We start from the raw sequence: 13,376 nt of genomic DNA, 5'->3' as shown, positions 1-13,376 counted from the left end.
GGTGTTTTTTTGGGATCGGGGAGTTTTGGGGTGGTTTTTCTGGCCCGCTCGGCACCAGGCAGCTCGCTGAAGTCATGCTCTGTAGCTATGCCTCCTGGTGACACGGCAGTCCAAGTAACTCATGATAAATATGAAATAATGTCAAGACAAGAGTTACAGCAGGCCAGCTGCTTTGTCCAACCATGGGCAAACCCTTTGATTTCTCCAAATACGTCTCCTCACCCGTCCCAGCCTCCCCATCTGCCTCCGTCGTGCATTTCCACCTCACGGCCACCCACCGCACCTCCGCCACACTTCTCACACTCGCACAGCAAGAAGCAGACAAGCAGGTGAGCTGGCTTACACATGACATGCAGAAGGGTGAGAAAAGGCCCAAGAAGCTCATTTCCCCCAGAACCATCCCCAGCCTGTCCAACCAAACCCCGCTGACGGAGGCTCCCAGTGCTCGGTTATTCCCTTGCTCCTGAATTAAACCTTTCTCACCGCCACTCAAGCCCGGTCCTCAGCTACCTTCCATCCATTAGGCTATTTTCCCCTTTCCCCTTGGTATTTTAACCTCGAGGGACAACTCCAAGCCTCTCGCAGGGCTCCCCTTGCCATCAACGTGCAGGTAGCACGCTTGGCACCGTCCCCAAGCACACACAGACCCTGCCACGCTCGCGCATCGCACTGCTCCTGCCCCAACGCGGAGCATCCCCAAGCGACACCACTCACCCCCCTCCGCACACTTTTCTGGCCCTGCACGGCTCAAATCAGCAGAGGCTGAGCCCGAGAGCAGCTTTTTTCGAGCCCTTAGGAAATGGGAAAGTGGGAATTGGGAAGAGCCTGGTGTCCTGGCTTAAATCCACACCTCCTGTACCGGAGTGGTAAGCCGTGGCTGGGTAACAGGGCAGCTGTCACACTCGCTAAGCTGCCTTCGTGGCACCCGGCCATTAACCACCGCGGGCTCGGGATAAGCACCAACCCCCTCAGGAGCTCCTGGACACACGGTGCCCCAGATGCAGACGGGTAGCCTTTAATTTCAGCTGAAGACGAGGGACTAACCTCAGCCCTGCTCCTGGGGTCACCCGGCGAACGCCGGCGCCGGTCTCGCCTGTGCACCGAAGGGTGAATCGTGCTCAGTGTTACTCACGCTGAAGCAGTGAATCCCCCAGTGTTTTAAGCTCGCTGCCACTCGATCGTGTTCCTCTCCCACGTCCCCTTCAGATGAAGAGACACAGGGTGATGCAGCAGCATTCGCCTGCAGAAGAGTCCCTGCCAGGGCTGCGCCGAGCTCTTCTGGCTCCGGAGAGCTGCAGCCCCACTGCCGCCGCCGCCGCTGCTGCTGCTGCTGCAATCCCACCTCCCGGAGTTTCGAGCTCAAGAGGCGAGCGAATCCACAAGCGTGGAGTGGAAACTCGGCGGAGGGAAGCTGTCGGCTGCGAATATCTCCTGAACTGCTCAGCGGATCGACAGACAGCCGAATGCGCAGACAGCCGCGAAGGAGGTGGGATGCGGGGATGACTGCTTATTATGCTGAGCCAAATCCTCCCATTATTACTTTGTGTGCTACCTGTCTTCTCCTAATGTATTCCGCTGTTGTCTCCCCTAGAAGCACTGCACCGAGAGGGATTTCCTATAACCCTCGTCTCCGTCTCCTCACTCGCATTTGCTCGCTTATTTGTGGATTCCCAAATTATCTGCATGCTCTGCAGCAATGGCAATCCCCAGGCACCTCTCCCCCCCAGAACAGCAAACCCAGCACTGCTCCCATCCCTGTTCCCTTTCCCCTGAAAACCCCACAAAAATCACACGCCCGCTGACTCCAGATCCTCTCCAAACTCCCTTGGGTTCGCCCAAATTCACTCTGCCATAGACGCCGATGGGTCAGCAATGACAAAGCAAACACTCGACGGTGGGGGGCTTCCAGAGACATGGGATCACAAACCAGCCCCTCTGTTACGAGGCCAAGCTTAAAAAATAACGTTTTCCTTCTTGCTAGACAGTGGGTCGGCCCATTTGGCCACTGAAGGGCATCACACCCTATTTCCTAGTTGTATTATGGGAGAGTGGGAGGGGAAAAGCCGGCCGGTTCACGCTCTGTCCACCCCATGCTAAAAACACGTGGCCAAGCTCCCGATTTTAGTGATCAGAGCATCCCTGCCGAGCAAGGGAAAGAGCAGCGTGGAGCCTGCGATCTGCAGGAGCCCAACTTGCTCCTCCGGGCTGCCACAGACCCGGGGGGAAAAGATCCCCCTGAGCAAACACCAAAACCTTCCCCAGAGTCAGCACAAAGCTGTCCTGAGACAGGCAGGAGCCCCAGCTGGATCTCCCATCACCTTTTTTGCCCTCTCCATGTGCGGATGGGGGGATCCAGTGGTAACAGCACGAATCCTCAGGAAATCTCAGCAAACATTTCCAGTTGGAGAGCTTGGAGGCAAGAGGAACCGTCAGATACTGAGAGACAGCCCGCGTGGAGCAGCATCCCTTAAAGGACGGGGCACAAACGGGGGATTTGGAGCTCAAAAATCCAAAAGCTCACAGCTCAGCAGTGCTTGTCCTGGCTAACGGGGTGAGCAGAGGTTGCTGCTGCTCCGCCAGGAACACGTCAGCGCTGGGACCTTTCGGTGGCACCCCACGGGCTGAGGGCACCGAGGCTGGGATGGCACCTGCCAGGGTGCTGCAGCTGGCGGAGAGGAAGCGGAAAGTAGTGAAGTGATTAGCCCAAGGTCATCATCTCATCTGCAGGCACGGGAACAGCTCCCAGCCCCGTGGCTCAGCCAGCACACCCGAACGAGCCCTTCAGCCCCTGTGCAAACTGGCAGCGGTTCGGCCACCTTAAGGATTCAAGCCTAGCAAAAGCAAGAACTTCCCTTCGACAGAAAAGCCCAGCTTTTAAATCGAAGCGTTAACGTCACACGAGAAGCAGAATTTATTCGTTACGACCCAGGAAACAACTGGGAAGTTGAGCACTGGCTGTCCTCAAGGCACTCAGAAGGCTTCATTCCTATCCAAACTCCAAATCTCAGGTGCTAAACAACGGTAGAATATTAATATTAAAATACTAATCCCTAAATAAAGTGCTCTGGTCTTAGCTAAGGGAAACGCTGCCCTAATTTTCCATCGGAAGTGCTGTCAGCCCCTTCTGAGCAGCCAGCCTGACCTGTCCGAGATGTGCACTGAGAGGCTCCTTGCCACGCGTTATTTCCCCAGGGTAAAAAGGATTTTTTCTCCTCTGCTGCACAGACAGCGTCGGGATGCTTTCAGTAAAAAAAATTAAAAATTAAAAAATAATTAAAAAAACCAACATTGTGAACTGGGAGGGGAGCTCGGGACTTGTTGTCCCCTCCTGTACATACCCCGAAAGGTGCCTTGCCTTCACCCCAACGGGAGCTAACAGGGAACAAAGCCTCTGCTTTTCGGACTGCAGCAACCTGGGACGGGATCTCACCCCTTACACTCACCCACCTCACCAGCACGCCTCCAAGTCAGCTCTGCCATTCAGCCTGATCCAACACACCCCACAAAACCCCAAGGGTGCTGCTCGGACCTTCCAGCTAATTGCTTGCATGTCGATAAAGGGGTAAATGTGGTCACGGGGTCAAGATGCTCCAAAAATTCATCATGGACACACCAAAGTCAGCAGCCGTACAAGTTTTTGCCACCAGCACCTTTCCACCTTTGCTAGCCCTAGAAATGAGGGCAGAGCTGACCAGCCTCTGCAGACCAGGCTGGGAGAAAGGAGGGGAGGAGAGGGCAGAGAGCTGTATTTGTGCACTCTTACTACTCTAGGAGCTACGCTGTAAAACTTACTTGACTTTACAGATCGTGAGCTGGTAGGCAGAAGAGGCAACACGAGTCAAACAACACAAGTCAAACTCAGACAAGACAACCAGAGAGCGAAAGGATGCCCTACAAATCCTCAGATCCTGCTCTCTTCCCTTCCCATCACCAACAAATTGCCAGGATTGCCAAGAAACGTTGAAAAACACCACCACGAGACTCTTAATCCGACTGACCACAGTTTGCAAAGTTTGAATACAGGGCTGTGTGATTTCCCTTTGGCCCTACCGTTCCCCTACCAAGCTGGGTATGGGGTAAAACCAAAATGAAAAGAAAGACCCCAAATCCCGTCTGTCTTCCTCAGCTGAGAGGTTTGTTGTTTAATGACAGCAATCCAGCCAAAGCAGTGCCAGAAATAGCAGGGGCCATCGGAAATCAGACCCAGAGGAGGAGTCGAACTCAAACTCTAGCTTTTGGGCTGGGTCTGAACTGCTCCATCTCAGTTTAAGGATGTCTGTTTCCAAAACTGATTCCAAAGCCAGCACCCCCAGCCCCTAGCTCCACTGAAATCAGGGAAAACTGCTTCCTTTCCCTGCTTCGAAAGCAACACCCAGGGAAATCCTGTCCTAGGAAAGACCGAATCACCCGCCTGGGCAGCAACACTCATCCTCCCCAAAACTTCCCAGTTCCATCCTCACTGAAAAAAAAAAAAAAAAAAAAAAAAAAAAAGCTGTGCCCGTACCAGGGTTACAAATATTTCAACCTGCCAGGGCCAAAGACTCCAGAAGGGAGATTTATCGCAATAAATAATCTTCATGACACAGGAGGACGGAGCTTCTTGTCCCGAGAGCTCCCAAGGCACATGAAAAACTGCACTATAAATGTCAGCACCACAGACACCACCGCTGACGAGATGCCACCTCTGGGGAAGACGGGCTTGCTCACAAAGACACTTGGTTAAAAAATCGAGGGTGGTACCATGAGGACATGGGTGAGCAACCCTCCAGAGCACCAACAAACCCTGGGCTTTACTTCGAGGGGATCAGGAGGTAGCCGGGTCCCAGCTTTCCTCCCAGCGTGGCCAAAGGACTCACTCTGGTGCTCCTGAGTTGACTCCGGGCTGGGAATAATGAGTTGTGAGACTGCAACCCAACCAGCAACTAGAGGAGTTGGAAAGAGGATGGAAGAAGCAATTTAAGGCCTAAACCCCATAGGACCCACGGGGATGTTAGTTGCAGATGCAATAAAATAAAACATGAAAGGGGGAAGGAAGCAGCATTCTCCTGCAGCCAAGTCCACTCTCAGATGCAAAAATACTTGTACTTGGCAAAGGGCTAACATCAACCTTGTAGCACATAAACACCACGAGCTAAGTGACTAGTAGTATTTAGCTACATCAAACTAACCGTTTCTTCTTCCTAGCTGCTTAGTTAATAAACAGCAAGCATCTTGTGAGCATAAAGTCAGTCCTCTGCTGGAGAAACTCCTGCTTTAGCCAAGCCACAGCCTCCTTTCCCACACTGCCCGGTCCTCTGCTCAACTCCAGGAGAAAGATGCTCAGAAAACCTTCCCCAGAAACTCAGCTGCACACCTGGGCTGGCCCTGCCTTAAAAGTACTCCTCTGGAAGAAATTATGATGTAGTTTTTTCCCAGGACCCAAACACTCCCTGAATGTTGGTGGGACTGGGTCATTTGCAATGACAGCACGGAGCCCTCCCGGTGCGGGACGAGGCTCCCCCATCCATCCGTCATCCCCGTGGGCATCACAAGGTGCAGAGCCAGAAGCCGGGGTGCTGGAAGCTCGGGATGAAGGCTGAAGCCTTGCTGCTGTGATGACACGGAGCAGGGAGCTCCGGGGGGAGGGTCCCAGCTGGCTCCCCTGGGCTCAGCCAGGCCGCCCCAAGAAAATTTGGGGACGGCTCCTGGAAAGCACTAACCCAACGCATCACCTCCCTTCTGCACTTGGTTTCACGCAGCCAGGAGACACCAAAAGAGCTACGCAAAGCAGAAAAAGGCTGAGGGGACACCAGCACCGATGCAACCAACTCCTTCCAGGTCCCTTCCACGCAGGGACGCGCTGCTCCTACCTTCGACCAGAGCATCTCTGCGGCGATCCAAAGCTCGGTGCCTCGCACAAGAGGACCCCGAGAGCAGCTCTGGAGCCCCGGTTGGAGTGGCTGGGCCTGCACGGGGCCCGGGCAAACACAACCAACGCTGTGTCTTTAAAACCACTTCAGTGCAGATGTTGTTTCCATGGTAACTAGTGGACCAAATACATTAGTGTTTCTAATAATAAACCGAACCTTCATCTTGGAAAATGTGATCCCCCCCCCACCCCCCTTTACCACCATCACCCTGCCTTTCTTCCTCTCCCCTCCCCTTTCGCCGAATTAAGCCCGGCGTTTAACAAGCAAGGCATAATTAGTAAATAATTGCAAGGGCCCCGTAAGTCCCAGTGCCCGGGCAGATGGAGAAGAGGGAGGTGGAGAGGAGAGGGGGGGGGAGCCTCGCTCCACCAACCCGGGAAAGTGTCCAAAAAGGGGATGAACTACTTAAATAAATAAATAAATAAATACTCAAAGTGCAAGGTAGCAGAGGGCAGCCACCCTGGCATCGCCCTGGGTGCCCTGGCAGCTGATTTGGGGTGCCAGCGCCCCGTGAGCATTTCGAGGAATCCCTCACTCCTCCGGAGGCTCCGGCATAGAAACAGCACCAGCTGCGCTGTGCCGACAGCGGGTGAAACTTCACGGACCCCCCCAAAAACACACACACACACACACCCCAGCCCCTGCAAACCCCCCGTATTCCTGCTGCGGGACCCCCACCCAAAAAAAAATTAATAAAATAGAGAGAACAACCCCGAATTTGGGAAAGGGATGTGATGAGATGCAGAGGGGTGATTCCCCCAAATGTGACACGTGTGAAGATGGAGTGGGGGGGGGACCACGGGAGGAAGGTGCTCGGTGGGGTTTGTGCCCCCCAACAGCAACAAGCACTCGCTTCAGCAGCGTTGTCTTTGAGCGAACAGCGTGGGGAGGATGAGGAGGGGGGGAGGAAGGGGAGGAAAGGGAGGAAGGGGAGGAAGAGAAGGAAGGGCAGGATGAGAAGTAAAGGGAGGAAGGGGAGGATGGGGAGGAAGAGGAGTAAAGGGAGGACCGGGAGGAAGGGGAGGATGGGGAGGAAGAGGAGTAAAGGGAGGACCAGGAGGAAGGGGAGGATGAGGAGGAAGGGGAGGATGAGGAAGAAGGGGAGGATGGGGAGAAAGAGGAGGAAGGGGTGGATAGGGAGGATGGGGAGTAAAGGAGAAGAAGGGGAGTAAAGGGGATGAAAGGGAAGAAGGGGAGGGCGAGGAGTAAAGGGAGGAAAGGGAGGATGGGGAGGAAGGGGAGGAAGAGGAGTAAAGGGAGGAAGGGGAGGATGAGTAGTAAAGGGGAAGAAGGGGAGGACGGAGAGGAAGAGGTGGAAGGGGAGGATGGGGACGAAGGGGAGGATGGGGACGAAGGGGAGTAAAGGGAGGAAGGGGAGTAAAGGGAGGAAGGGGAGTAAAGGGAGGAAGGGGAGGATGGGGAGGAAGAGGAGTAAAGGGGAAGAAGGGGAGGATGGAGAGGAAGGGGAGGACGAGGAGGAAGAGGAGGAAGGGGAGGAAGAGGAGGAAGGCGACACCGCCGCCGCAGCACTCCCAGCGTGTCCCCCCCCCTACCCCCGCCGCCCCCTCCCCATGCCGGCACCCGACCCGCACCGTCGCTGTGGGGACCACAAAGCCCCGGGGATGCCGATGATGCCGGCCGTGACCACAGCAGGGCTGGGGTCTGTCCCCACTCCCCTCCCTGCCATTTCCAGCGGCCCCGGACCCTCCCCACCCTTTTATTTAACCCTCCGCCGCCCCGTGCCAACCCCCCCCCCCCCACCACCACCCCCGGCCGGCACTCACCATGTCGGGGCTGAGCTGGGCTAAGATGGCGAAGGCGGCGAGCCTGTCACACAGGCATTTGGTCCGGGAGGCGTCGAGCGGGACCGTTCGGCAGCCGCGCCAGGACCAGGCGCCGGGCGGGGAGGCGGAGGCGGAGGCTCTGCTGGAGGGAGGGGAAGGAAAGGACGGGGCGGCGGAGAGAGGGAGAGAGGCCGTCAGGGAGGGCGGCGGGGGGCATGGCGCCCGGGGGCGGCCGCGGTCCCCTCAGGCTCGCCCGCCCGCCGCCCGCCTTCTCCCTCCTCGTCCTCCTCCTGCTGGTGCCCGGCCGGGCATGGCGGAGGCCCCCGGTCCGCCCTGAGCACGGGGATGGGCTTGGGGATGGGTGTGGGACTCAGTGTGGTGCTGGACCAGGTCCTCAACCTGGTGCTGGACCTGGTTCTCGATCTGGTTCTGGTCCGGATCCTGACCCTAGTCTTGGTCCTGGTCCTGGTCCTGACCCTGGTTCTGGTCCTGGTCCTGGTCCTGACCCTGGTTCTGGTCCTGGTTTAGGACTTGGTCCTCAGCCTGGTGCCAGTCCTGATCCTGATGCTAATCCTGCTTCTGGACCTGGACCTTGTTCTGAACCTGGTTCTGGACCTGATCCTGGTCCTCGGCCCTGGTTCTGACCCCTCAAACTGGTCCTGGTCCTGACCCTAATCTTGGTCCTCAGCCTGCTTCTGCCCCTGGTTCTGGTTCTGGTCCTGATCCTAGTCCTCGACCTGTTTTTGACCCTGTTTCTGGTCCTGATCCTAGTCCTCGACCTGTTTTTGACCCTGTTTCTGGTCCTGATCCTGACCCTAATCCTGCTTCTGGACCTGGTCTTCAGCTTGGTTCTGGTCCTGATCCTGACCCTAATCTTGGTTGTGGACCTGGTCCTTGACCTGATTCTGGTCCTGGACCTGGTCCTAGTTCTGCCCCTGATCCTGATACTGGTCTTGACCCTGGGCCTGGGCCTAATCCTGGTTCAGGACCTGGTCCTGACCCTGATCCTGGCCCTCAGCCTGGTCCTGGTCCTGACCCTGACCCTGTCCTACACAACCCATATATACGTCCCTAACCTATATCCCATATAGTCACATAACCCTGTAGCCGCGTCCCACACCCCTTACACCCCTCACTCCTCCCATAGCCCCATCCCACCCCCTATACACCCCCCCCTCACCCCAAATCCCCCCAGCGAATCCCCCAGGGGAGCACACCCCTTCCCCACACACCACCGCCACAACATGACCCCAAAATCTCCCTCCCTGGCTGTGGGGACTGGGAAAGGTGTGCCAGGAGCTCCTCGCTGTAGCACCCAGCAGGGCTTTCAGCGGATGGGGAGCCACTGGGGGGACAACGTCCCTGCTTTTTGTGTAGGGTGAAGAGGTCGGGATCCCGGCAGACAACCCAGGAACCCGTCACGGGACATGGAGGCAGAGCAGAAGGGCCACACGCCCTCACCGGGGCAGCACGGGGTGAGATGTCCCCTCTCCACATCCTTGGAGAAGGGGACAGGGGCGAGAACGCCAGCAGCGAGCTGAAGGCAGCTCCAGATGGAGCCGAGTTGCTCAGCAGCCCGAGGTGGCTCACAGATGGCCCAGACCTCGGGCCGCTGAGTCCAGCAGACCCGTCAGGAGCTGCCGAGAAGTTTCTGTAGGACCGAGCCTCCCTCTGCCTCCCTCAACCTCCCTGAAAGCAGGGAGAAAGGGCTGGGCACCAACAGCGACCAGCTCACGCTGAGGATTGCAAAAAGTAAAAATAAAAAAGAGCCAAACGTGTTTTACTTCTAGGAGATCTGAGCAATGCGCGGCCCAGAACAGTTTTTCTGGCACCTATGCAAAGCTTTTGAAATGTCCCAACCCTACTGTTTGTCCATCCGTGTCCTGACCCTACTGTTTGTCCATCCATGTCCCAACCCTACTGCTTGTCCATCCACGTCCCGACCCTACTGCTTGTCCATCCACGTCCCGACCCTACTGCTTGTCCATCCACGTCCCGACCCTACTGCTTGTCCATCCATGTCCCAACCCTACTGCTTATCCATCCATGTCCCAACCCTACTGCTTGTCCATCCACATCCTGACCCTACTGCTTGTCCATCCATCTGTGTCCCAACCCTACTGCTTGTCCATCCATGTCCCGACCCTACTGCTTATCCATCCATGTCACGACCCTACTGCTTATCCATCCGTCCATGTCCCAACCCTACTGCTTGTCCATCCATCCATGTCCCGACCCTACTGCTTTTCCATCTGTGTCCCGACCCTACTTTGTCCATCCATATCCCAACCCTACTGGTTGTCCATGTCCTGACCCTACTGCTTGTCCATCCACGTCCTGGCTCTACTGCTTGTCCATCCATCCATGTCCCAACCCTACTGTTTGTCCATCCTTCCATGTCCCAACCCTACTGCTTTTCCATCCGTGTTCCGACCCTACTGCTTGTCCATTCACGTCCTGACCCTACTGCGTGCCCATCTATGTCCCGACCCTACTGCTTGTCCATCCACGTCCTGACCCTACTGCTTGTCCAACCATGTCCCGACCCTAGCATTCCAACCCTGACCGAGCAGCATTCCCTGGTCCCTTCCAGGCACCGTCAGCAATTCACCAGCTCCCTTCTTGAAGGGACTGAGGGATCCACGGCCAACCTCCGAGGGAGTGCAGCTTCTGAGCTCTCCCCCAGATGTGCCGGCCCTATTTCCACGAACCACAACACCAGTCAGTTGTTCTGTTTCTGCACTGCCACCGAGACAAACGCCTCATTTGTGGCGTGTGTAAATAATGACAAACGCTTAAACTCTGTCAACCAGTTGTGTATCCCCATACAAAGTGTTCATTTAGCTTGACGAAATCTCCTTTCCGTAAGTTGATTGCTATTAATTTCTCCGTTTTAATGAGCGTGCTATTATTCAATTATAATCAGGATGTTACCCACAAGCCCCTCGTTTTAGGATCCTGCATCCCATGGGGTTTTTGCGCCTACGACAGATGTGAGCCTGGCGGCTCTGGGGCGAGGACGCACGCCTCTCTCCGGATTTGGAGAACTTCCTCTCTCCTCTCGCAGAAGAGCAATGACCCCCAATTAGCCTTAGCCTGCTCTTTCCAAGCCCTCGCATGCAAAATTGCTCAGACTTGTATCTCTTAAAAACGCCCGGCTTTATTAGATGATGTATAGCATGTTTTCTAGCAGCTGCTGTAATGAAAAGTATTTCATTAGCTTGGGCTGCGGATTAAGTAGCCAGGCTCTCTTCCAATTACAGAATATAGACATTTATTGAAATTTCTCCATTATTATAAATAAATCTGTCGTTCCGAGCTAGTAACAAACCAATATCATTAGGATTTGTTTTCTGTTAGCATACACTAAATTTTCCTTTTTACTCACATTAACAATCCCGAACAATAAAATTCTTCCATCTTTTTTTTTTTTCTTCTTATCTGTTTCAAGCTTTTAATTTGTGTTGCTTGCTATCAATTTGTCCTTCCTCCATATCTCTACACCAGCTTTTACTTTCCCTCTAAACCAGGCTGTTGGTTTTGTAGTTATTGGCTTGTGTTTGCTCTTTTTGTTTGTTTGTTTTCTTTGCGTGTGTGCTTTTTAATGCTTCGGTCATCTTTTTCATTTATGGCTTTGCAGCTATCTGGGAAAGCATTTTTAAAAGGACTTCTAATTACCCTTAACTTGTTCTCGTTAAACAGGCTTTCACAACAGAGAAACACCATTGAAGTTATCATTTCTACACCAGATATGGGTGTTTTGACACGCACGCACACCCCATGCCACGAGCAATTTGGATTCTCTTGAAACGTGTGGACACAATTGCCTTCACATCACTTTCAATCCCGAAGCCCAGCTTTACTCATTTATCAGCTCTCAGAGTAGACTAGGACAGATCTGGGCCACGCATCAATGAAAGTAACCTCATCCAAAAAAAAAAAAAAAAAAGGAAAAAGATCAGAAAGCCTGCTGAAATAGGAAACCCCAGGGAAGGTATAAGAAAACAAATACTACTCCCCAGATGCTGTGCCCCGTCTCACTCTCTCGTGGCAGAAAAACTGAGAGCACAGCAGTGAGTGCAATATCAGAATAAAGTCTGGCCAAAGCCAAAGCCACACTTGGCATGCTCTGATCCCCATTTCTAGGTGCTCAGAGAGAGCACATAGTGATATCTAGGAAACCAAACCAAACAACAACAAACAAAAACAACAACAAAGAGAAAAACCCCCATTTTATCCTCCCCCCACTTTGCTCAGGTCTGCTGCCTGCTTATTTATCCCATTGGATTCAAAGAAAATGATTGGATCAAAGCCACCCGGGTTTTGTCACTTTAAAAGCTGCGATAAATCACACAAACAATGGGTGCTGTGGGAGGTGCTGAGTCAGAAATTCAGGGTAAATCATCTCTATCAACTATGCCATTTAGCAGAAAATGAAAATCCAGCTCTCGTTAATTGATTATTGCAAAAAATTAAGCTGCTCAGGATATTCTAATGGCTGCTGCTCCAAAAGGGCATGTGCATCCCACCGGTTTTAAACTCAGAAGTAGAACTCGTCTCTCATCTTCCTCTTCCTCTTTGTGAGTCAGTTTAATTACCTGTTCTCTTTGCCCTGAAATCCTTTGGACAGAATTAATCTGGCAGGACAGAATAATGCTTTAGATGTTTTGAACTTTCATCAGCCTAACTTCTTAATTCAGCTTGTGTTTCTTCATCTTAAAATAAATTTCTTGTCCACGTGGTTGCTAACAAGCTCCTAAAAATACACAATTGAGTTGCAACTGGAAGGCTTCAAACTCACAGCTGTATCCAAACCTCATGAGTAATGCCAGCTGCGTGATTTTGGGGTGTCCCAGCTGTGCCTACGAAATGCTTGAGCCTGTCTGGCAATATCTGCTGCACATGGCATATTTAATGCCTCCGAGAGAGATCTAACAGGATCTGTCCATAGTCTAGGGGGTCACATCTGAAGGAGTTGCCTTCTTGTGGGGTGGGGATTGAGTTCTGCCCAGACAAGGGTGTGTAGGATCAGCCAGCAAGGCTTAGTAAAAGCCTCGTGGTTCACAGCAGATTTCAAATCGTAAGTGGTTTAATCACTGAAATGTGTAAAACAGAGATTGTTTGTGGGATCTGTTCAAGGGGATATTGCAGCTGCATGCAAAATGCCTTCATCATGGGCCTGATTAAAAGCTGCAGGAGAAATGGGGATTGTAACGAACAAGTCCTTAAAGGGAGGTTGGGTATTTGTGTGAGTTTGTGTGTACAGGTTTCAGCTGTACGTCAGCACCGAGCCTTCATTTTCTCAGCAAAACCATTGATTCTGCAGAAAAGTACACGGGGTTTGCAACGGAAAACCCCTGCTCACAGCTCAGTGGCAAAGAAAAGGAGCAGGATTTGAGTTATTCACAAATATTGAATACAGGTACACGAATAAGGAAGCAGAATTATTTCCAGGCGGTCTCAAGAGGAGAGGGAAGAAAGAGGAACTGTGCTAAAGGGAAAACGTGGGCAGAATATCAGAGAACAGTGTAGTCAGACTGATTACGAGCCAGTCAAAGAGGAATTGTAGAAATCCCCAAACCAGACTGGCGTAAAAAAAAAAAACAAAAAACATTGTACTGGGAGGGTTAGCAGGAAACCTGACAAGTTTGTTCTGTCTCTGATGTCTGTGGTCAGATTTATC

At 53.2% G+C, this 13,376-nt stretch overlaps 1 protein-coding gene across 11 annotated transcripts in view; it reads right to left on the bottom strand.

Annotated features, from left to right (window-relative positions):
• ADGRB1 (adhesion G protein-coupled receptor B1) overlaps positions 1 to 13,376 on the bottom strand; it is a 258,665-nt gene that overhangs the window by 75,487 nt on the left and 169,802 nt on the right. For 8 of the 11 annotated variants that reach the window (XM_080580828.1, XM_080580824.1, XM_080580830.1 and 5 more), the window contains one exon: positions 7,694 to 7,835. In XM_080580828.1, coding sequence (XP_080436954.1) covers positions 7,694 to 7,835 — 142 coding nt within the window. The remainder of the gene's footprint in view (positions 1 to 7,693; positions 7,836 to 13,376) is intronic. The other 3 variants (XM_080580829.1, XM_080580833.1, XM_080580827.1) reach the window with 1 other exon arrangement.

This window comes from Anser brachyrhynchus (genome assembly GCF_964034855.1).
Source record: "Anser brachyrhynchus genome assembly, chromosome: 2".
In the NCBI taxonomy this organism is placed as follows: domain Eukaryota; kingdom Metazoa; phylum Chordata; class Aves; order Anseriformes; family Anatidae; genus Anser; species Anser brachyrhynchus.
This window is presented reverse-complemented; position numbering and strand designations above follow the sequence as displayed.